General features: G+C 41.2%; 1 protein-coding gene across 5 annotated transcripts in view; it reads right to left on the minus strand.

Annotated features, from left to right (window-relative positions):
* Positions 1 to 25,197, minus strand: part of LOC124545508 (GTPase-activating protein CdGAPr) — a 437,898-nt gene that overhangs the window by 96,536 nt on the left and 316,165 nt on the right. For all 5 annotated transcript variants that reach the window (XM_047124453.1, XM_047124455.1, XM_047124454.1 and 2 more), the window contains exons 2-3: positions 7,868 to 8,038; positions 165 to 389 (exon numbers count right to left, since the gene is read on the minus strand). In XM_047124453.1, the coding sequence (XP_046980409.1) occupies positions 165 to 389; positions 7,868 to 8,014 (372 nt within the window). In that variant the 5' untranslated portion in view covers positions 8,015 to 8,038. The remainder of the gene's footprint in view (positions 1 to 164; positions 390 to 7,867; positions 8,039 to 25,197) is intronic.

The raw sequence follows: 25,197 nt of genomic DNA on the forward strand, positions 1-25,197 counted from the left end.
GTGTAACAGGGTGTTTGTGCGTGTGTGGGAGGGGGGAAGGGATGTAAACAGCTACAAATGCTGAACACCCAGAAAGAATTTGACTTACCACAAAAGGACAAGAGGCAGCTTGAAAAGGAAAGGTAAGAAATGAAAAGCTTTACAGCAGTTTCCTTCTAACTTACCTCATGATTTGTGCCAGGAACATTGTCCTCAGGAGGAAGCTCAGGAAGGCCTGAGAATTTTCTGTCATATATACATCGATGCAGTTGCTGATCCAACAAACGGAAGTTGTCATAGGAACGGCGTATTACCCAGCTCTTTCCCTGCGATGTAACTGACACATGCCACCATTTATTCTCAGAGTCTTCACTCCATAATGGTTTTAGTTCTTCCTCATAGAGACAGATCTGCAAAGAAAATTACATTCCTTATGGTGTGTTACACACCAGATCTCTAACAGTTTCACACAAAAGTCTACGTAAATGTTAAATACATCAGCAGGTGAACAGTAATAAATGACTATCCCACACACTGTGCATTAGCAGATACAAAGGAATAAAAGTAGGACTCAAGTAGCACAATGTAAAAACACAATGCAACATCATTTATTGATCATTTTCTCAACAGTTTGCCTATTACTCGAAGTATCATTCAAAAATTGAATACTGAAGAGACTACCATCTAACAAATCCATGTTTTATACTACAGTAACCTCCAGAAACCAACACATCTTGAAAATTCTTCATTCAGTTGCAGCCAGTACTTCAACTGTCACTCACATGTTTACAAATAATCCTGTCTATAATTATTTCAACAATATCTTCAGCCTGAATAGCCACACGCAAGAAGTCTAGAGCATGTTAATATCCAAAGTCAACCTTACAAAGGGGACTGATGACCTCAGATGTTAAGTCCCATAGTGCTCAGAGCCATTTGAACCATCAACCTTACAAGTAAACAAAAAAATTAATATAAAATCTCCTTGAATAGCTGAACTGAAACTAAAATACATCAAAGGAGTTACCCAAAGAAGCATCTAACTGTGTGAGTGAAGCAATGCCAAAGAAACAACTAATAGCTTTATTCCTACACTAAAAATGATCTTGAAATTATTAGATTTATCAAGAACGCATAAGACGCACATGCAGCTGGTCCTCTGTGCACTTAACATATCTTACGACTATACGCTACTGTTGGTTGTCTGGGAAACTCAGAGACATCTGTGCTCGCTTTTTTTATCTACTAAGTGGTCCTCACAAGCAATGGCAGCTTTTTGCTGGCAGATACTTGAGCTGTGGTTACATCTGATACCAAGCAGCAAGGCAGAAAATGTATCTTCCATTCTGACAGGCACAAAAGGGGCTTCTATGTATTAATTAAAAGGTACTGAATTTTGTATACTACAAGAATGAAATGTATACTGCCCCAACAAATTTCCAGATGAAGAGAGATTAATCCCCGTTTTAAGAAAATAATACTTTTACAAGAGTGTTGTAAGATAACAATAGGAGACTGTGTAATAACTGTTCAATATATAGAACTGCTAACATCAGTCTTTGCTATCATTATTGAATGTTTATTTCACACAGTCACTGTTGCATAGTGAAGCTGGGTTATTCCACAAGTGACAGTGAAATATGACTCACTTGCATCAGATCAGATGTAGATTTAATAGCAGCCAAAATCAGTTGAATTCTTCCATCTCAATACACCATTATTGAGAACACAGTTAAATACAAATCACAGTATGCACAGAAGAATAACATAAGGAATAGTATAAATGGTCAGCCTGTTGCCATCCATATTTTCCACTGTGAGAATGACTTGTTGAATATAATTACAAGTAGTCAGAATTATGGTCAATGGTACGTGGATGTAACTAGCTAACCAAGTACACAACTGAGCTATAGCCTTTTCAGTTGTTTATATTTTCATTTGTAATGTAACATGGTCTGGTTGGTGTTACACACAGTAAAAGAATTAGATAAGGGTGCACACATATACGAGGGAGCACTGAAAGACATTGTCTCTCCTTCCACATTTTTAGAACATGCATGCTAGTTCAGTGTATAATGAAAAAGGATCACACGAAAGAATTAAGGTAACTCTCCATTAATTATGATATGTTCAGTCTCTATAGTGTTCACATAAATTGTAGAACTAACTTGCAAGGATAATTTTTTATGGTAAAATGACTATCAGTATGCTCCAGGAATGTAAAGGACAGGTTCTTCATGCCATGAGATGATTCAGAAACAACTGAAAACATTTAAAAAAATGATAAAAAGAAGTAGACCACTAGCCACACGGCAACAAAACTCTTAAAAAATATAACTGCAGAAAGACGGGCTTTATATTATGAGCAACAGAACTGAAAGTGTGAAACTGTAAGTTGAGGTTACTCTCTTTTTTTACTGCTGCTTGTATTTAATGAGATTCTTGATACTTTTTCATCACTACAACTGCTTCCAATCAGCATTTAAATGTTAATGTTCTCTGTTGCTTTCTGCCTACATAATAAGATCACCATATCATCTTGCAGTTTAGCATTTCTTGTTTTTATCCATTTCACTTACGTGGCATGTGTTACATGTAAGTCATTGTGAATATTTTGTCCAAGTGCAAAGGAATTAATATTAACATGTCACCTTCATCAAACAACTAGTTGAATGATTTTTCTTCCTCCGTGTAGTTGACCTGCTTAGCAAGAAGTAAGTCTTCCTAAGCAATTATTTGTTATTTGTATCAAAAAATTTCCCATAAAAAAAGCCACACAGCAAGTACATACACACTAAACAGCAATTGAATGGGTGAAGATGATCATATTACAGCAAGATCTATATGTACTCTTATAATCTCTCAATTTTTGTGGAACCACCTAGTTAAAAAATATTTTCAGTGGTATTTTGGCTTGTTTATTGTCAAAAGTGGGTATGATTCATATTTTCATGACCCAAATGTAAGATGCATTTTCCCCAAAATTCAGCCATGAAAATCTGGGTTCATATTTTCATGACCCAAATGTAAGATGCATTTTCCCCAAAATTCAGCCATGAAAATCTGGGTGAGGCTTACGTGCACAACCATACAAATACTGATACATTTCTGCATCATAAAAACTTCAACTGTAGTTCTCATTCCTTGGTTCAAATTGGAGCAATAATCTCTCTAGTATCTGGAAACTAATTTTATATATGAAGTTACACATTTAACTGTTGATGTTTCATGTTGGAAGCAACTATTTTACACAACAGGACAATCACAGTTTTTTTCCAACTACAGAGTAAAATGAGGGCGTGCTGAAGAGTAGTGCCTCCACATTTTTGTGAAAACTCTTAAAGTTTTTTTTTAATAAAAGTAAGTCTATTAAAATTGTACTTCTTTGTTCCTTACATCTACATATATATTTCTAAACATAGTCACCCTGGTGATGAACACATTCCTCCCAACCACAGACCAGTTTGTTGATATCATCATTGTAGGGTGTTTGACTTTGTTAATAGACAGAGCCACAACCTCCTCACCTCTCCTTGCACCACTTCATCACTATTAAAGGGAAGTCCTCAAAGGGATTCTTTACACTTTGAACACAGAAGAAAATCAGTTGGGGTCAAGTCAAGACTGTATGGAGGATGATCGATGACAGTGAAGGCAAGGTGTCAGATTTTTGCTGAAGTCATTTCACTCATGCACGATCTGGCATTGTCATGTTGAAGCAGGTGGTGCTCCATGTATGGACAAACTCCTCAAATATGAAACTCGGTTACAGCACACTGTTTCTCACACACTGACATAGTTACTTTACATTCCACTATGTTCCCTGCTGTCATTCAGAGCCCTTCAGCAGCAGAGGGCTGCAAATATACAGACTTGAAGAATAAAGATGTAGTAAGTTAATAACATGGGTTTTATTTAAAAAGCTTTAAGAGTTTTCACATTAAAAATTCTTATACATTACTTTTCAGCTTGCCCTCAGTCTTGACCAATGAGTAGCATCACCAAAAGAATATTATAAACAAACTCTGGAATTTGACACAGTCATGATGCAAAATTTAAACTTGTAGTTATTCATTACGTGAAGAGTGGAACTATTAGAGAAGCTGGAAAAAGTATGGTTTGGACACGTCTCATAAGCTACATTGAACAGCATTGGAGAATAAGCTTCAAACTGCAACTTCATCAAGGAACTCCCACTGACTGTCAAAAGCAGGAAATACCTTGAATTTGAGGCTATGGTTCATTCCTCCATACAAGATAAAAGGAAGCACAAGATACCTATCTCTGGAAAAATAATCTTCTTGAAGGTATCAGAAATTATGAAGACCTCGACTATATCATAAGCAGATTCTGTGGGAGTATTGACTGATGCTGCAGGGTTCATTTATAAAGTGGTCTGTTTATCTGTCAAGTTCTTCCTTATCACAAAGACAGCCCGGAGATTTTACCAATAAACCTGTCAACTTCCAGAAGCATGTAATCCAAAGTCTGATGAGTAGCAGTGTAACTGCTTAGTGTTCAGTCATCTGCACTGTCTGCCTCATTGCTCTCTGTGTCATCTTCTGTGTCGCTATCCACCCTACAGAGCCTGTTATCATGCTGCATATTGTTTTGTCTTCTGTACGGTCATGTATGTGGGTATTCTTTGTGTGTTGCCTAGAAATCTTGTCTGTTAGTGTATTTAACAGTGTCCATTCTGTTTTATTTCGTAGACATATCATATAGTTGGTACTCCGCTTTTATTGTGTCCCTGAGGTGTCTCCAATTCTTGCAGAATAGGACTGTATGATCGGGAGATCCCATCTCCTCACATGTACAAATAGGTCTATGCATCAGACTCACACAGTTCAATTGCATGGGATAAGGTCCGTGTCGTGTTACAAAGTTAACCGTGCTGCAGCTAAGTAGGCACGTTTCGTTACTGACCATTCCAATACATCCAGAAAGAATGTATGGACTCTCTGTACCTTATCACTTGTGCCTCACTCATTCTGCCAGGCTTCCATTCGCCAGAGTTTAAGCTGGCACTTGGTATTTAATGGTACACCGGTTATTTGGCTAACTTGGTCTAGTTTATCCATCTTTAACCAGTACTGTGCAGCCCAATATCTGATGGTGAAATCAATCAGGTAGACTCTGAGCACCATGCATAGTGCTTTGACTGATGTGGTGCTGAAAGCTCTCAATAGTCCACGATGGACACCTCTCTGCCCCACCTTGCCACCATTCTATTGGTGGCGAGAGTTAAACAATGTGCCATGTACTTGCCGCAAAACTGAGTAATGATTCAAAGAATGCACAGTGGTACATTCTGATTACTGGCAAGGGTAGTCTGTATTGCCCTGAATTTAGCCTTGTCAGTTTGTGTAGTATTTTTTCTGCCTTGTCTGTAGTTATTCTGATGTGTTCATGGAAGTTTAACTTTTTTCTATGTATTCTCCTAGATAGCATGTTACAGTCATCCTGTGTTGAAGGATCCAGTTTCAATAGACCCTTCAATAGAGTATATGTTGTTTTGTGGCCTGCTATCTGGAGCTTGTTTGTTATGCACCACTTTGTGATTGTGTGAATGCTTCCTTTTCTAGGTGGGCTCTACTGTTTGCAGAAACTAATACCAATAGGTCGCCTGTGTAGGCAATAACTCCATCAGTCCTATTGTCCCCATCCACGAGTTCTAGGAGGGGTTCACTAGTGATGTCCCAGAAGATGGGTCCACAGATCGATCCCTGTGGGCATCCTTTGGTCATGCTCCTGATTATTATATAGGGAGTGGAGTGCTTCCAATTGTCGGACCTCGCAAAGAGTGCTGCACACCACAGGTTGTCACAGGCACTGTGATGTCTATCATTATTGCTACTGCATATTTATTTGGTGTATTTTTAACAATTCCGAGTGCTTGATTAATTGTGTCATCAATGGATTTTCCCAGTCTAAAGCTGAATTGGTGGGGACTAAGGCTGTGGAGAGCTCTGTGGGCCTGCCGTCAGCTGCACAGCAGCTTCTCTTGAACCTTAGCCATTGTGTTTATAAGACATATTGGTCTGTCCACAGATCTTTGTATGATCACTGCATCTGAGGTTTTCCAGACTGTAGGCACCCTGCCTAGTCTTTAGGCATCATTAAGTACTTCGGTTAAATATGGGGTGATCTATGGCGACAGTGTTTTGAGTACCTCTGAATGGATGCCGCTTGGCCCCAGCACTTGTTTAGCTTTTAACTCTCTTATCCTACTGCAACATCTCCCTGAGCAAATAGACAGGTGATGTAATGACGGCAACCATGTTGTATAGTGCATGTAGTTCGTCTTTCAGTGTTTTTTGTTGTGGTGTGTCTGCGTTCATGACATTTTCAGGTAGTAGTTTCTTCAGCAGGAATTGTACTGAACTCCTCCAGCCTCTTGTCTTTGTGCTGTCATCCTGCCTTAGTATACCTAATACTAGCGGGGTCTTATTTTTGTCTGTGAGTATCTTGTGTTTGCTCCCCAAACATTCTGTTGTGTGTGTGCAGGTGTGTGTGTGTGTGTGTGTTTGTGGGGGGGGGGGGGGGGGGGTAGGCATTAATTGTTCCCAATGTTGCTTCCTGGTTTGTAGTAGTGTTTGTTTAAAAATGTCCTTCACTTGTCTATACGTCTATACACAGTGCAGAAATTTGAGTCTGTTTGTCTCTGTGAATCCACAGTTGTTGGTAGAGATTTCATTTCCCACTCAATCTCATTTTAGTCTCATTTCTTTGTCTGTCCAGGGTGTAGTTTTCAGTTTCATGTATGATGCCTTGGTGTTGATTGTTCCTGTGCATATTGTATAATCTGTGTGCTCTGTAATCTATACTTCCTCCAATATTTTGTGGGTTGTGATTTTGTACTATTTGTTTTAGTTTATCCTACTCAGTGATACATAATATGTAGTGTTTTGTTGTCTGTTCCTGAGTGATGTTGATGTTTTGTGTTAATTTGAATGTTTTATGTTGTGGTGTAGTGAGTGCAAAAGCAACCATTCTCCCTGTGCTCCACCTGAGAATGAAATGAGAAGAAATCTTTGTGTGTGGCACAACAGGAAGTACCATCTGCCATACACTTCACAGTGGTTTGCAGGGAAGTATGTACAAGCAAAGTATAAATATATAATGACAATTAATAATTTTTGAGAATATGTAGGACTTACACTTTCATTATTCACAGTTAATTTCTTGAAAGGAGATTCATGGAGTAAAATTAGAACAGCTGAGGTGCAAGCACTAATGATTTAACAACTGCTATAAATATGGAATTTTGAATCGATGTACTAAAACAGATATACCACTTAGAACGGAGAGGTGAAAAGTGCCTTTTTGCAAGTATAATAACAAATAACACACACTGCAGTGAGCGGAAAATCCATTAGTACTCTAACTTAATTTTTTTATCAAGGAAATACTGTTTCTGAAACATTTTCACACAAAATGTTAGAACTGGTAACTTGGTCTACTATGGTCAATGTCATAAATCATTGCCTCCCCCCCTTTTTTTCTTTTTTATTACTGAAAAGTTATCTGTAATAAACTCAAATAGTGTTCAGAAGATATAACTTTCTCTAACAAAATAAAAAAGAAACTATTTTCTTAAAATTTCATTGGAGATAAGTTAAAAGCATCTGTATACATATTACTAGTCCAGTTTAAAAGTCCTGATGGTAGCCCTGCCTATTTACACATATTTAGAGTATACACACAAAAAACAAACCACACTCACTACTGTACAAATAAGGGGTTCTGAAATTTCCTGTTTATCAGTCTGTCCAAGTGAGATGCTACAATTTAAATTTTCATTCACAGTTACCGAACTAATGTAGTAACATTCTGTTTTGCTGGAATCGTGTTCTGCTATATAACTACATAACAGTTGCCAACTCACTTGCAGAGGGCCTAGTTCAACAGCCTCATAGTGGAAGTGTGCACATTCATCCAGTTTGGGAAAGCGGGACCTGCCCTCCCCGGCCACACCTGCAGTCGCGGCAGTCAAATGCTGGATGCGAATGCTGCCACCTCGTGCAGATTCCATCTCTGTTGCAGCACACAGTCCACTCTGAAAGCAGAAACAAAAATTCAGTTTTATAATTCAGAGAAAAAGAGAATAAACACAAATGTACAAAATTGTCAGGTGCAATAGCAGAACTTTGAACAGAGATACGTCTAAAAAGTTAGAGCTGCATTTTGTGTGTGTGTGTGTGTGTGTGTGTGTGTGTGTGTGTGCGTGTGCGTGTGCGTGTGTGTATGGTGAGTGGCTACTTTCCTTCTCATTCCATTCCTGGATTTTCCATTGTTTGATTAAATAATTGAAGATGAAGAAGCATTTATTGCACATATACATATCAATGGGCTGCAATCTGCTGGAAACAGCCATTTTTGTAAACAAATCACAGTCTCGATGCTAGTGATAGCTGTCACACACTCCATATTTTAGTCTGGAAAAGGCCTATTTTGGCCAAACCCGATGATCTACGATGTGTTTTGTTTATATTATGACAGAATCATTTTCTCCTTGCAGCACAAAGCCACTAGTCTGATACTGGAGCCAGTTTGGGTTTACATTTACCAATAAAAAACAAACAAAAAAAAACCAAAATAGCATTTTCTATCATGGAATAAAACTGTATAATTAACTGCAAAGGAAATCAAAAAGATTGCTAAAATACAACTATTTAATAAGTAAGCTAAAACATTCTTCATAAGTAATGCATACTACACAATTAAAAGTAAACTTAAAGGACTCAGCAATGAAAGGGGATAACTACAACATCCTGTCACATTTCAATACATTATCACAGTTTACTGCTTTCACAAGGAAATCATGTGTCCATGTTTTGTAACTCTAGTTCAAATATTTTCAAGATAACACGTGAGCTAATCAGCATATTTATAACACCAGTTGTAACTGTAATTTCAGCAAAAAGGTTTTTTCCCCAAAGTAGCAGTTTCTGGTCTAATTTTACTATGTTAAATTCACCCTGAGGAGGAATGAATAGCTTATATTAGATTATAGGTAGGATACCCTCCTAACTGCTTCTCTTTACTAGAGAATAACTTTGCTTGTTCAATGTCTCTGAATGTTCTCCATCACAATGGAATCTACAGAACATTATACACAACAGATTTTCATTGTGCTAGTGAAATATTACAGCGGTCCACCTTGAATTTCTTTTCACTGTATGAACTCACAAAATGGCACAAACGCATAAACTGCAATCTTCAAAGCACCTACAAGTGTCTCATATACAACACCTTTATACAGATAGAAGGAAACATAAATGATAATTTGAGGTGGGCCTTCAGGCATACTCAGATAGCCTACCGGCCAAGGCAGCTGCTCACTACAAACAAGAGATTCAGGTTAAAATCCTGGTCTGGTGTACATTATCATTTATCCTATTTGCTATACATCCTTTATCAATAATGGTACTTTTTACAGTACTAAACTGGGTGAAATGTCTCTTTTGATCTGTAAAGCAAACCTATCTGGGCATAATAATTAATAACTTAGAGAGACTAATTGTCTCAACAACCAAAAGAATTAATTCTGCCTTCTAATCAAATACTAAGTTATTTACACACACCACACAGAAACATGGAGGAGAGTGATAGGAAAAAAGGATATTATGGTTTAACATCGATCACTGACGAGATCATCATAGATTAAGCTAAATCTCAGATTTGGAAGTTCGCTGTACCCTTTGAAAGGAACCATCCCAACACTTGTCTGAAGGACTGAGGAAAATCATGGAAAACCTGAATCTCGATGACTGGGTGGAGATTTGAACCAACATCCTCCCAGTGTTTAACCACTGTACTACCTAGTGCTTAGTGACTGTGATCAGAACACACTTTAAAGTTTTTCTCATTAATCACTTAGCATCATGTTATGCATAATTTCTCAAAAATGACACAAGATCCATCATATGCAGAACTATTCATCACATAAAACACATAACTTCTATATCACGACAGTAGAACAAACAAATGTCTTGAGTAAAGGTGCATGAGTCAGAACTATTGAAACACAACTTTTTTGTTTTAAATATGTTATTCTACAGTCAATAGAACAGGAACGGCTGGTCTAATTTCAATAGCCTTGACAGACCAGGAATGAAACTGCAAACTGTAAGACTTTTATTCTTACATTTGTAGCAACATACAACTTAATATCCTGGACAGAAGACTAGAATGTGAGTGCATGATTAATTGCAGCCACGAATAGCAGGAATCTATATCATACAGAAAGTGGTATGTTCTTTAGTTTTTTCTGACCTGTGAACAAGTTCACCGAATCATTACAAGGCAATCTGTAGTTTAACACACAGCCTGAAACAGAGTGCAGCTTGATTTTTGTCAGACATACACAAAGCATTGTAAGGACTGAATATCTAGATTATGTGCCACAACAAAACCCTAGGACTCACCGGGGATCAAACACTGCATCTTTGGATTTTGTTATTTAATACTTGTAACTACAAATTAGCATCCTGAAGAAAAGCTGAGAAAGTGCGCAGGTTTCCTAGCAGAAGTAGTTCCAGGTCATGTTTGATGGAGCCATGGGATTACTGAACTGAGTACTTACAGCAATTCAGAGTCCTTCAGTCATCTCTTCAGAACTGACCAAGATTCCACTCTCATGATACGTATAACTAAACAAAAGTTAAATCTGTTCTCTGCTCCGGGGGCAGTTTGAAAACTGCACTGGTTTACTATGTACAGTCTGGCTGGAGGTAGTATGCCACTGACTTCCTTTCACCTTAGAAATGGCTCTCAAATCAGTTACAGACGGACCTATTATTTAACATGGACTTCGAATCATAGTGTAAACAGCATTTTTTACATAAAAAATTATTGATAGAGGTGAAAGATGTGTATGTGGCAGAAAAAATTCTAAATAAATAAGTGACATGTGGCTGCCAGCTTGGTGGTAATTGATTATGGGTCAATTTGAAATCTTGGTATCAGTATTGCTGCTTAACCCTCACAATATCAAGGGGGTGGACAGGGAGGTAAGGTGGAGGGTTTACCTTATGCTGACCTTTCGAAAATATTGTAATCTTGTCATGTACTTTATACTTCAAAATTCTGAAAAAAAAAATTATTTTTAATAATTTTCTACACCAGAATCCATAATATTTGAAGTTTTCAGTCAAATGAAACCCCCAAAAGTGAAAACCTTGGTAGGGAATGTGACTTTTCGCAACAAATGTCATGTTCATATTTTCAAGTTCAGAACCCTTCTTACACCTCTGTGTGTATCTGTAAAAAGCACGTTGTGAATAAAACTAATTGACAATCAACAAAATCTGCACTTTTTAAATTTTTTTTGTTGTGGTCATAAAATACCGCTCCTCTCTGTGTACATATTGCGGAAAATGCATTGGTACTGCTAAATTGTTACAACAGATAATTTCAGTTTATGAACCCTACTTATACCCTACTACCTATTTAAAACAGATATTGTTAATAAAAGTCAACAACAATTAATGATTTATTTTAGAATTTTGTGTCCACCAGCACAAAATAGCCCCCCCCCCCTCCCCCCAACTCTCGGTAGTAAGAGTTATGGAAAATGTATACCATGAAAGGAGTTGTACATCCACACACAAAGTCTTCCTCTGTCTTGCCACGGAGTCCACAGTTGCTGCATAAGTTCTCTAAGTATTTTGAATCCATCTATGGAGTTATCAAGGAGGCACATTTATTCCAGCATGACTGTTTAGTCTTATTATTTTAAAACATCAACATTTGTCTTTAATCAAACGTATTTAGATTTATAACCAAACTATTTAGATTTATAACCAAACTTAATTGTTTTTGAACGACAATGACCTACCAAACTGGCTGTCTAAACTTAGATTACGACATCCTTTTATTTTGGCTATTTTTGTGTGTCATCCAGTGAGACTGAAATATTTAGATTAGTCAAATCTTGCACTGATCATACATTGTTAAAATGCAGTTGGGTGGGTGCACTTAAAAATGAAGAATATGACACCAAATGATAAGAAGCATTGTGTGTCATTTACTTCAGGGTGAGCACCACAGCCCCAATAAATGTGAATAATGAAATCCTTAGCACCAGGCCGTTATCTTAAAACAGTACTTTATAGAGTACTATTAGCTACCTACAGTAGATACGGATAAACTGTCCTCGTAGTCTGTATAAAACAAAAGGCACTTGCCGAGCACAGTTGTGCGTAGCACGATCGTCAGTGTGAACACGATCTCTGAACAGCTATCTGCAAATCAGACACAGACAACGCCTGTATTAAGCATTTGAGAAGATCTCGTAACTAGCTGTTAGTGCATAATAAAGCACAAATGTAAAAAAACAGACTGGTGGAAACAATTTCAGCCTTCAGACTGAGTTTTAACAATGCCTGATCAATGAAACTTGACAAAATGAAGTATTCAGTCATAAAACCCATTATAGAGATTTTAATGGATAATAAAATTAATTTGAAACATGAACTGAAATTGTATCTGCGTGACAACCACTTCTAGTCCACAGAATTTATGAACGTGTACTAAAATGATTCTGCAGACGTTTAAGTTGGGGGGGGGGGGGGGAGGAGGAGGGAGAGTTAGAAAGAGAAAGAGTGTGAGAGTGAGAGAGAGAGAGAGAGAGAGAGAGAGAGAGAGAGAGAGAGAGAGAGAGAGACTGAATATAGGTTAATACGGAACAAAGTCCCAGGCTGCGTTTTACTGTCTGTATGTGACACCTAATCCGTGGAACTACTGTAGGGGGTTTTTGATTCGGTTTATACTGACAGACAGAACATTTCATGTGAAACGTTTGTGTATGAAGTTTATGGCCACTATGCCAGATAAGAGGCCTGGCCACTGACAATATTAGTGCAATGCTGGGGCAGATCACAATTTAATTATAAGTCATTGCATGCGTGGAAAAATCCCTTAGGGAACCGTGTAAAGGACCAGTGTTTTGCCACATTCCCTGGTGAGGTGTGTTCCACGTCACAGCTAGAGTACGTTCGTGGTGATGTTCCGACCCAGACGACGGAGGGCGGGGTGCGTGGCGTACCGCGTAGCAGTCCCAGGCGGCATCCCGACAGGTGGCGAGGACGCGGCGCATGGGCCCGGCGGGCTCGTCGCATGCCCGCCGCCGCCGCCCCCGCGCCGCCCACGCCCGCCCCTGCCGCGCGCAGCAGCCGCCCTCGTAGCCCCAGATGCGCGCGCTGCCCAGGGGCAGGCAGCTCACCACATCCTCCACCGTCGCGGGCGTCGTCTCGCCGACACGGACACACCAGCCTCACCGTCACCGCCTCCCGCAGCAGACTCAGGCCCCCGAGCGGCGGTGACGCATCGGCGCGGGCCGCGTTGGGGTAGAGCAGGTGTGCGGCGCGCCCCAGTTCGCTGCCCCCTGCCGCACGCACGCACGCACGTCTCGCAGTGCGCACCTACATCGCCTCGCCGACTACCCGACTATGCGCGCGCGGGACTAGGTGCTACCGACGCGGCTGCGGCTGCGGGCGCGAATATTCCAGCATCTGACAAACGAGCAGCGTGGCGGCGCAGCGGGACGAGGGTCCAAGCCGGGAGGATGCGGCGGGCGGCGGGAGGCGGGCGCTCGGCATCGATCGGCTCCGGCTCCGGGAGGCGGGAGGCGGCAGCGGGAGCGGGAGCGGCGCCTGGGCGCCGGCTGCCAGGCAGCCCACCCTACACATCACGCTCTTTATCTGCCGCGCCCTTTCTCAAAAACTACTCTTCCCCCTAGGCTGTTCGATGCCCTGGAGGCTCACCCTTAAATCTCTTTGCTGTGATAAGCAAACAACTATTCACAGTATGACATTATACATGAGGTGACAAAAGTCGTGGGATGGCGGTAGAATCGCGTACACGAGGTATAAAAGGGCAGTGCATTGATGGAGTTGTCATCTGTACTGACGTGATTCGTGTGAAGAGGTTTCCGACGTGATTATAGCCGCACGACGACAATTAACAGACTTTGAACGCGGAATGGTACTTGGAGCTAAAGGCATGGGATATTGCATTTCAGGAATCGCTAGTGTTCCGAGATCCACAGTGTCAAGAGTGTGCCGAGAATACCAAATTTCAGGCATTACCTCTCACCACGGACTACTTAGGGACCAGCGGCCTTCACTTAACGTTGTTTCCGTAGAGTTGAAACTGCTAACAGACAAGCAACACTGCCTGAAATAGCCGCTGAAATCAGCGCGGGGCGCACGAAGAAAGTAACCGTTGAAACGGTGCTGCGGAATTTGGCGTTAATCAGCTACGGCAGTAGGGGGCCGAAGCGAGCGCCTTGCTAACAGCCTCTCCTGAGATCGTGACCCTATCGGTTGCAACCTAGACTACTGCAAAACCGTCGTCTGGTCAGACGAGTCCCGGTTTCAGTTGGTAAGAGGTGATGGTACGGTTCGAGTGTGACGCAGTGGCCACGGAGCCGTGGACTCAAACAGTTGCCAACAAGGCACTGTCCAGGTTGGTGGTAGCTCCATAATGGTGTGTGCCGTGTTTGCATGGAATGCGCACCGGTTATTCTGGTCCAACTGAACCGATCATTGATTAGAAATGGCGATGTTCAGCTACTCGGAGAACATTTGCAGCCATTCGTGGACTTCTACATCTACATCTACACATATACTCCGCTAGCCACCAAGCGGTGTGTGGCGGAGGGCACAATTCGCGCCAAAGTCATATTTCCCCCCTCTGTTCCACTCGCGGATCGCGCGAGGGAAAAACGACTGTCTGAACGCCTCAGTACGTGCCCTTATTTCTCTTATCTTTGAATGATGATCATTACGCGATTTGAAAGTTGGTGGTAATAATTTATGCTCTACATCCTCGCTGAAGATTTGATTTCGGCATTTCGTGAGCAGCCCCTCCTGTTTATCGCGTCGTCTATCTGCAAGTGTGTTCCTCTTCAAACTTTCTATGAGATTTGTAACGCTCTCGCGATGGCTAAATGTACCAGTCACGAATCTTGCCGCTCTTCTTTGGACCTTCTCAATCTCTTGAATCACACCCAACTGGTAAGGGTCCCATACAGACGAACAATAAGACTGGACGACCTAACGTATTGTAAGCTATTTCCTTTCTTGAAGGACTGCATCGCTCCAGGATTCTACCAATAAACGGCAATCTAGAGTTCGCCTTACCCGTTACTTTTGTAATCTGATCATTCCATTTCAGATCATTTCGAATAGTTACACCCATATACTTGACTGATGTTACCGCTTCCAAAGACTGATCATTTATTTTGTACTCCTACATTAATGGGGATTTTCGCCTTGTTATACGCAGTAGGTTACACTTACTAATATTGAGAGATAACTGCCAGTCATTACACCACGCATTTATTTTCTGCAAATCCTCACTGATTTGTTTACAACTTTCGTGTGATACTACTTTCCTGTAGACAACAGCATCATCGGCAAACAGTCTAAGGGCACTGTCAATACCATCAACCAGGTCGTTTATGTAAATCGTAAAAAGCAGAGGACCTATTACGCTGCCCTGGGGCACACCTGAAGTTACTCTTGTTTCTGTTGAAGTTACCCCGTTCAGGACGACATACTGCTTCCTGTCTGTTAGAAAACTTTCTATCCAACCGCATATGTCACTGGATAGACCGTAAGCGCGCACTTTTTGTAGCAAGCGACAGCAGAATATGTTCCATGATTCTACAACAAATCGATGTCAGTGAAATTGGCCGGTAATTATGTGCATCCGATTTTCTATCCCTTTTATAGATTGCTATGACCTGAGCCTTCTTCCAGTCCTGTGGAACTTTCCGCTGTTCCAATGATCTCTGATAGACGACGGATAAGAATTGTGCTATATTTGTAGCATAGTCAACATAAAATCTTACGGGGATACCGTCTGGGCCAGATGCCTTTCTGGCGTCTAAGGATCTTAACTGTTTTACAATCCCAGATACACTAAACACTATGTCAGCCACCCTTTCGTTTGTTCGATAATTGAAAGGGGGGATGGTGCTGCAGTCCTCTATCGTAAACGAGTTTTGGAAAGCTAGGTTTAGAATTTTGGCCTTCTGTTTATCATCATCAGTTACATTACCCGTATTCTCACCAAGAGAAGGTATTGAATTATTTGTAGCGTTCATAGATTTTACGTACGACCAAAATTTTTTGGCGTTATTTTTAGAATCTGCAGATAAAATATTGCTTTCAAATTCGTTAAAAGAGTCTCTCATTGTTCCTTCTGACAGCTGCTTTCATTTCGCAATATTTCTGTTTGTCAGCGGGGCAGTGACTACATTTAAAACGACTGTGCAAAATTCTCTGCTTTCTCAGCAATATGTTTGTTGTACCAAGGTGGATCCTTTCCCTCCCCTATACTTTTGCTAGGCACATACTTCTCTAGGACTTGTTGACAAAACCTTTAAATTCCGACCAAAGATGTTCAATACCTTTGTGTCCCGCGGTGAATGCTTGGAGCTGACTATGAAGATATTCATTAATGACACTTTTATTTGCTTTCCCAAACAAGAAAACTCTACGCTGCCCCCCCCCCCTTTTTCTTTTTTTTGACATAGAAGCCACAACGACATTATGGTCGCTAATACCATCTTCTAGATTAAGTTCCTCAAAAAGATCAGATCTGTTTGTCGCCAAGATTAATATGTTCCCATCTCGAGTTGGTTTTCTAACCAATTGCTCAAGGTTGTATGTTGAGAGCGCTCCTAGAATAACTTCACACGAATCTATGCTTCTGCCCCCTGTGATAAACGTGTAATTTTCCCAGTCAATGGATGCTAGATTAAAGTCTCCACCTATAACTAACGGATAATTTGGATATCTACTTCCTATGTACTCAAGACTTTCCCTGAAACGTTCTGCGACGTTTGTTGCGGATGCTGGTGGTCTATAAAAACATTCTAATCAATGGACAATCCTTGTCTAATTCACAGCTTTATCCAGACTATTTCACAGTCCGACGCAGTATCGATCTCAACTGCGTTTAAACAGTTTTTAACTGCAATGAACACACCACCTCCCATAGAGCATCAGTCCAATCCTTCCCAAACATTGTCCAATCACAGTTCAAAATTTCACTATTTTTTGTGTCTGGTTTCAACCAGCTTTCGGTACCTAATACAATATTGGCACTGCTACTGTTTATTTCGGAGATTAACTCGGGGATCTTGCTACAGACACTTTGACAATTTACTAACATGAGATTAAGCATATTTAAATCCTTCGGAATGACCTCACGTTCCCAAAAAAATTGGGATTTTTATAGATGACAATGGGCGGAGTCACTACGCCACAGCTGTTCCCCATTGGTCTGAACAACATTCCGCACTGTTAAAGAGAATGGTTTGTCCATCCAGACCGCCTGACATGAATCTCATCGAACTCTTATGGGACATAATCGAGAGATCAGTTCGTGCACATAATTCTGCACCGCCAACACTTTCGCAATTATGGACAGCTGCAGGGGCAGCATGGCTCAACATTTTTACACGGGACTTCAAACGACTTTTTGAGTCCACGTCAAACCGAGTTACTGCACAACGCCGGGCAAAAGGACGTCCGACGCGACGTCAGAAGGTATTCCGTGACTTTCGTCAACTCACTGTTTTCATCCACAATGGATTAAGGCAAATCGTCACTGTGTCACAAGAAATTTGAATTGACAGGTTCTCGATAGCGCCGAGTGTCCTAGACGCAATATTTCAAGAACCAATATTAAGAACCCCTACGTATCGCTACCGTAGGGCACCGCGAAGACAATATTAGACCAATTACAGCACGGTCAGAAGCATTCAAGCAGTCATTCTTCCCGCGCTCCGTACGTTAGAGGAACGGGAAGATACCCTAATACGTGGTACAGTACATGGGCAGTACCCTCTGCCATGCACTTTACAGTAGTTCGCACGGTATGGATGTAGATGTTTATTACCGATAAATAGAGTTACACTCAACCAAAACTACGGTTAGGGTTTTTTGGTGCAGTACATAAATGACGCAGTAAGCGGCAGGATTATCGGCAGTATTGGTAGCACTGGTAAAGGAAGAAACATAAATGAATGTGTGAGAGAGAAAGTGGGAACTGACGACTTCTCCTTTGTCTATCTTGCACATTATTAGAACAACACATCATTCAGTGTTATTCCATTGCGCACTTTATATCCTTATAAGTAATAAAAATTAGTCGATCGCCTAACTTCTGCGCTTTTATGTAACCAAAGCAAGAACAGTTTACATTCACAAACATAAAAAAGTCTTCATAATTATTATTGCTACTTTACACTCAACAGAACAGTCTTCATTATGCTGAAAGGCAAGGGTTTCTTGTTATTATTAATACAGACGAAAGTTGTTTATGAATAACGGAAACGCCGGCCGAAGTGGCCGCGCGGTTCTGGGCGCTGCAGTTTGGAACCGCGAGACCGCTACGGTCGCAGGTTCGAATCCTGCCTCGGGCATGGATGTGTGTGATGTCCTTAGGTTAGTTAGGTTTAACTAGTTCTAAGTTCTAGGGGACTAATGACCTCAGAAGTTGAGTCCCATAGTGCTCAGAGCCAGCCAATAACGGAAACAAGTTTCATATAAGTTCGACGAAGTATTGAAGCGATGTTTGATATCTTTTTGTTACGCGTTTTTTTTTTTTTTTTTAATTTGACCCTCTTTTGCGTTTTCTTGTGCTATATGACAAATCTGTATATTTTTAACTTTTGCTACAACAAACCTCTTGTTTCACGTTACAAATCAACAATTTTCGATTGAAACCTGAATTAAATATTGACAATTTCAATTTTGCAGGTTGGAGGTTAATGGCCGATTATACATCCTCAATCAGTTTGTAGACGGTTCACTGCTTCCGGTTTCCAGGGGAATCTATTATGCCACTGACAGATGACATTAAAAAAAGCGAAAGATATGACGCACAGCCGGATAGGCATATAACACACCAAACGTAAAAGTAACGCATATATAACCCTAACTGACCAAGCCTACTAAAAACTACCATACTCTACCCTTACTTAAAACAGGCTACAGTAGTTTACAGCTCTACTGCTACAGAATTTTTATCAACCATTCACTATTCACGTACGCACATTTTTACTTTCCGACATTTTACCCCGAATCTACGAAACGTACATTTTGTTTATTTAAAGAAAAAAAGGCAGGTCTAATATTTTCTGCTTCAGAACAGTGGCTACACAAACCACTCTAACAACAGTTTGCATATCTTTGACGTGCGAGCACAATACGAAGTACCTGACAGGAAACAAAAGTAATAATCGAGTTACACAATTATTATCGACATAGTGCGTTCGTTTTTGCGCATTATGCCTACGACATTTAGTAATGTGCAAATGCTGCAAACGTTGTCGAACTGTTCGTGCAGATGGTTGTTGCCTTGCTAACGTCCCAGTCTGTTGACCCAGGGATCGAGACGTGGCTGCACGATCCGTTACAGCCATGCGGATAAGATGCCTGTCATCTCGACTGCTAGTGACACGAGGCCGTTGGGATCCAGCACGGCGTTCCGTATTACCCTCCTGAACCCACCGATTCCATGTTCTGCTAACAGTCATTGGATCTCGACCAACGCGACCAGCAAAGTCGCGATACGATACACCGCAATGGCGATAGGCTACAATCCGACCTTTATCAAAGTCGGAAACGTGATGGTACGCATTTCTCCTCCTTACACGAGGCATCACATCAACGTTTCACCAGGCAACGCCGGTCAACTGCTGTTTGTGCATGTGAAATCGGTTGGAAAAGTTCCTCATGTGAGAACGTTGTAGGTGTCGCCACCGGCGCCAACCTTGTGTGAATGCTGTGAAAAGCTAATCATTTGCATATCACAGTATCTTTTTCTTGTCGGTTAAATTTCGCTTCTGTAGCACGTCATCTTCGTGGTGTAGCAATTTTAATGGCCAGTAGTGTAGATGCTAATATGAAAGCTATGTGTAGCGCCACCACGTATCAGAACTTCATGAATTCAAAGGGACTGTAGTAGGAATATTTCACGATGTCCCGCAACAAATTCTGCATTTTTTTAAAGAAACTGGCCGAGACAAAAAAGTGTTGTATTACTTACGGAACGTCCCTCGTACTTATACGCTCTGACGTGCTGACGATGTTCACGATTAATCTTGTAATCGAATACCATTGGGTTCATTCTGTCTCTGTTATTGATATTATCTTGCATTTATCTGCATTAAATAATCGCTGCCATTCATTACACATTCTGGAAATATTGACCAAGTCTTTCTGTATTTTCTTACAATCGTCCAACGAGGATACTTTCCTCCACACAACACCATTGCCAGCGAATAATCTTTTAGTGTTGCTGATCCTATGTGATAAGGTCTACGGTCCCTTGGCGCTGTAAGAAATTGAAAATTCTAAGTCAATGCAACCAAAAGATACCGCCCTGCATGTCAAATATTTTATACTCGCAAAATCACGCAGCAAAACCTATAGAGTATTCCCGTGCGTCTAGAATCATGATATTTGGCAAGATGTAAGAGCTCATAGTACAATGAAAGGAGAAAAAATCCGAGAACTGTAAATTTGTAGTTATATCACACGAAAATAATTTGTCATTTGCTTTCACATTCTCTGTCCTTTCCTCAGGAATTTACGTCACATATTAGGTTTTATGATCCCTCTGTGGTGTTATACACGTTAGCTTCTAGCTCTATGCAGTCGAAAGACATGGCCATTTGAGTCATATTTTGACACTCGCAAACTCACTCATTAAAACCAATAGAGTGCATCCCGTTGACCTAGAATCAAGAGAATTTGGCAATAAGCAAGGTTTCACACCACAAGTACAGAAAAAAATCAGAAAATTGTCAATTCGTAATTATATCACACAAAGTAAATATTTCCTTTGGCATTTCTTATCCAGTTTCAAACTTGAAACCAAAACATTCTCCAAAGTCTTGGAATCCACGGGATCGAAGTCTTGTCAGTATCGATGTCGATAACAGCCAAGAACTGTAGATATTCTAGTTTCCCGGAGTGGATGAACAGTCTTTACTCGTAGTTTACTTCGTACGTAACCCCGAGTCCCACTCGCGACTCGCCATTTATAGTCAAAATAAGTGACCTGTAGGGTTTTCCAGTCTAGCGGGACTATTGCAACATGTAATGAGAACCCCGTCAGCAACTGGTTCCTTGTTCGTTTTAAGTGGTTTTAATTGTTATTCAACACCGTGGGTGCCAATAACAATATCTCTCATTTGTGAAACTGTGCGGTGGTCAAACATTGGCATGATAGTATCCTGACGCGTGAATCAGTTTTTTTCTCAAGTACCATGTTTAATACTTCTACTTTCTGTCTGCTGTCATAAGCTTCAAAACACGAGGGACTTAATGGAAGGTTTGGACCCATTCATTGACTTTACATATGAGCGGAATTTCCTACTATTTTCTGATAGATCTTTCGCCAGGAGCTGACTGTGAAAACTTATTGTCGGCTATAGAGTTAGTTACGTGCCCGATAGATCATATTCGCGATAAGTATTATGGTGTGAAACGTGCAAGGAGTTGTTAGGGAGAAACATCTTACTGTACATTTGAAAATGCTTCGGCTTTCTGTTATATATTGTAGTCCCGTGGACTGTCGAAGAGTTTTATACCTGCATATTTTACCCCTTTGTGTGCCGAAGCTAGACTCGTTAAAGGGTAAAGCAGATTACGAATTCCTTGTACCCAATCGAGGATTTACCCAATAACCTTACTCCGCAACATATCAGTGAATGAAATTATGTTTACTTACTGACTTCTATATCCCCAAGTTGTAAATTATTCTTATGCAAAAGTAACCGAACCTAAACATTTTAGCAGTTATCATTAATAAGTATACTTAATAATTTACATTTATATACCCTGTTTATTGTTTCCTAATTGTAAATTACGTTAATAAGTGGTGGGATATTTTCGTCAGTAGAAACTCGATGAATGCATTTTTCAAAGTTTAAAGCAAGCCCATTTGTGTAAAACCAATCAGTAACTCCCACAAAACACGATTTACTATTACCTCTGTTGGTGCTTCTTTGATTGGCTTCACAACTATGCTTGTTAATTCGCCTCCGTGGCCGAGGTCGCTAACGCACGCTTGTGCGGTGGCACTAGACCCGGAGGTAAGCCGGTTCGAACCCTGGTGAGGAAAAAAAGCTTTCCCTGCAAATATTTGGCCTGCAAGGAGAGGCGACGTGGTGGCATAAACTTGGTGATCACCAGCACGTTGAGTAAATACCAAACCTCTCCTGCATTACACAGTAGACGATGCTATTTGCGTGGACGTGCCGCACCGGGTTTCACCCTCTCCCTTCTCTCATCATCATCATCATCATCATCATCGTCGTCATCATACAAAACACCAAAACACACACATACTATATACATGTAGTATTACAAATATAGTAATGGAGCATGTTCCAAGTAAATAAATAAACTACCTACGCTTGTTACCATTCGCAAACAAGACTATTTCTGTCTCCTGATTCAAATATTATAGTAGATCATTAGCATAAAGCACGCACAGTAGAGGTCCAATGACACGAGTCCTGTGGGACTGCTATTGCCATTTATCTCCATGCAGATGTGATGCACTTCTCTGTATCACTCTAACAGCCTTGGTTAATTTTCTACACTCTGTTTCTCAAATAAGAACTAAACTGTGCACGCGCTGAATTATGCATTCCATAAAAACTTTTACTTCCTTAACAGTGTATTAAGGTTGACACAATCGACGATTAGACGCAGAAGATCCCACATGATAATATTTTATCACATAAGATTCTTTGTGCTCAGTAGATGTGCAAAGAACTGACCCAGTACAGTGGCCCTTCTGAAATCTAAACTTTTACCAAGTGTCCCAACATTCTGCAAGTCGGTGACAACCCTACAGTTCATCACCTTCTCGAAAATTTTAGAAAAACGAAGGAAGCAATATTACGATTTAACGTCCCGTCAACATCGAGATCATTACAAATGTATTTATTTATTTAATCTTCAAAATTACGGCCTATATACGAAAATCTAAAACAGGTCATACAAATCACATTTCCTTGGGTAGTAATAAGTTATGTATTAACTATTTATTTCTGATAATTTTTAAAACAGAACAACTAATTCTACTATTACAAATCTACATAGAACCCTTAACCAGTTACTCAACTTCTAATACTACTATAAGCACGACGCCGGCCAAGGTGGCCGTGCGGTTGTAGGCGCTACAGTCGCAGGTTCGAGTCCTGCCTCGGACACGGATGTGTGTGATGTCTTTAGGTTAGTTAGGTTTAAGTAGTTCTAAGTTCTAGGGGACTGATGACCTCAGAAGTTAAGTCCGATAGTGCTCAGAGCCATTTTTTTATAAGCACTACACAATCTGTTCTCTATTTGCTCATTTATTTTGGTTCACTTAATTTGTAAACGGTTGTTTCCGCTACTGGACCTGTTGGGCGTCGGGCAGCACGTCGGCAGCGTTCCCACTACAGCCAATAGCACCATCCATCAATACTGTTACGTCTTCAATTCCATGAACAGTTACACCAGCGCAATGCAGATTCTTGGGTTATCGTCTCTCCATCTGGAGAATATGTTGTCTATCCTGGATGGCAGCATGCTGACTTATGGTTGAACGCTTCGTGAAGTTTTCCCTGGCCTTCCTGGACACTGCGGCTGCAGTATCATCCTAGATGCGCCAAGTCAACTCGCTCCTTAGTGCTGCTTTGGGATGCAACATCGCTAACACACGACGTCAATTATCAGCCGCATCTTCATAGCGCGTGTAGTCCCACACTGTGTGTTCTAATGTGCTCACACTGCCGCAGGCGCACCTATCATTCACCTGTCTTCTGATTTTGTATAGATAAGTAGCACACGGGCCGTGAACAGTCAGATAATGTATCAGTTCACTCGATTGGTTAAGAAACCTCATTTTTAATCTCCCTGATGTAAGGGAGAAATTCGTGTGTTCTTCTGCCTGCGCCTGACGCGAACCATTCATTTGGCACAGTTGTAATTGCGATCTTTCATTGCCTTTATCGAATTGGTCTCAGTTCCAAAAGCACACTTGGTACTTTCATTCGGTTGCCTTTCTTAACCAGTAAAGACGGAGCAGACACTCGGTATCTTTCAAAGTGGGTAGGTAGGCAGGAAATCGGCCATGTCCTTTCAAAGGAACCATCCCAGCATTTCCCACGAGTTTTTCAGGGAAATCATGATGATGATGATGATGAGGTCCCATACTCCGAGGAGCGTAGGGGACGATGCGAGAGACCCGCACCGCCGTACTACGCAAGGTCCTAGTGGAGGTGGTTTGCCATTGCCTTCCTCCGACCGTAATGGGGATGAATGATGATAATGATGAAGACGACACAACAACACCCAGTCATCACGAGGCAGGAAAAATCCCTGACCCCGCCCGGAATCAAACCCCGTGCGAGGGAAGCGAGAACGCTACCGCAACACCACGAGCAATCATGAGGAACCTAAACCTGGATGGCGGGGCACGGATTTCAGCAGCCTTCGTCCTCCCGAATGCGAGTCCGTTGTGATAACAGCTGCGCCACCGCGCTCGATCAGTTTTGGAAAATGATAGCTGAAACACTTAAAATGAACGTTAGGGTTATGAATACCCAGAGACTGATGCCAAGAATGAAAATTTGTTCCGAGGCTGGGATCGGAACCCGAGTCTCGTGCTGACTAGGCAGATGCGCCACCCACTACGCCACCCAGGCACAGCGGCTTTGCACTGCGCACCCTAGCGCGCCTCCCTCCTCAGTTGAAATTCCCGTTCACACCTCAGCCCACTTGATATTCTCCCTAAACTCCAACAGCACTGCAGCGGCTCTCCAACCACACTGGAACAGCACCGAACGAAAAACGGCGGGGTCAGAGATTCTCACCTGCGTCGGGATGACTGGGTGTTTGTGTTGTCCTCATCATTTCATCATCATTCATGAAAAGTGGCGAGTTTGGACTGAGCAAAGGTTGGGAATTTGTACGGGCGCTGATAACCGCGCAGCTGTGCGCCCCACAATCCAATCATCATCATCATCATCATCACCATGGAGCGAAAAAGGAGATCTTTCCTGAAACCCAGGCACGTGCTTTAATCAAATGAAACAATATGGTTCCGGAGACCCTTTTGAGGCTTGAAAAGGTCTCTGGAACCGTACACTTTCATTTGATTTACCTCAAGGTATTAGACGCAGAAAATGGCTGG

This window comes from Schistocerca americana, chromosome 8 (genome assembly GCF_021461395.2).
Source record: "Schistocerca americana isolate TAMUIC-IGC-003095 chromosome 8, iqSchAmer2.1, whole genome shotgun sequence".
NCBI classification, from domain to species: Eukaryota; Metazoa; Arthropoda; class Insecta; order Orthoptera; family Acrididae; genus Schistocerca; species Schistocerca americana.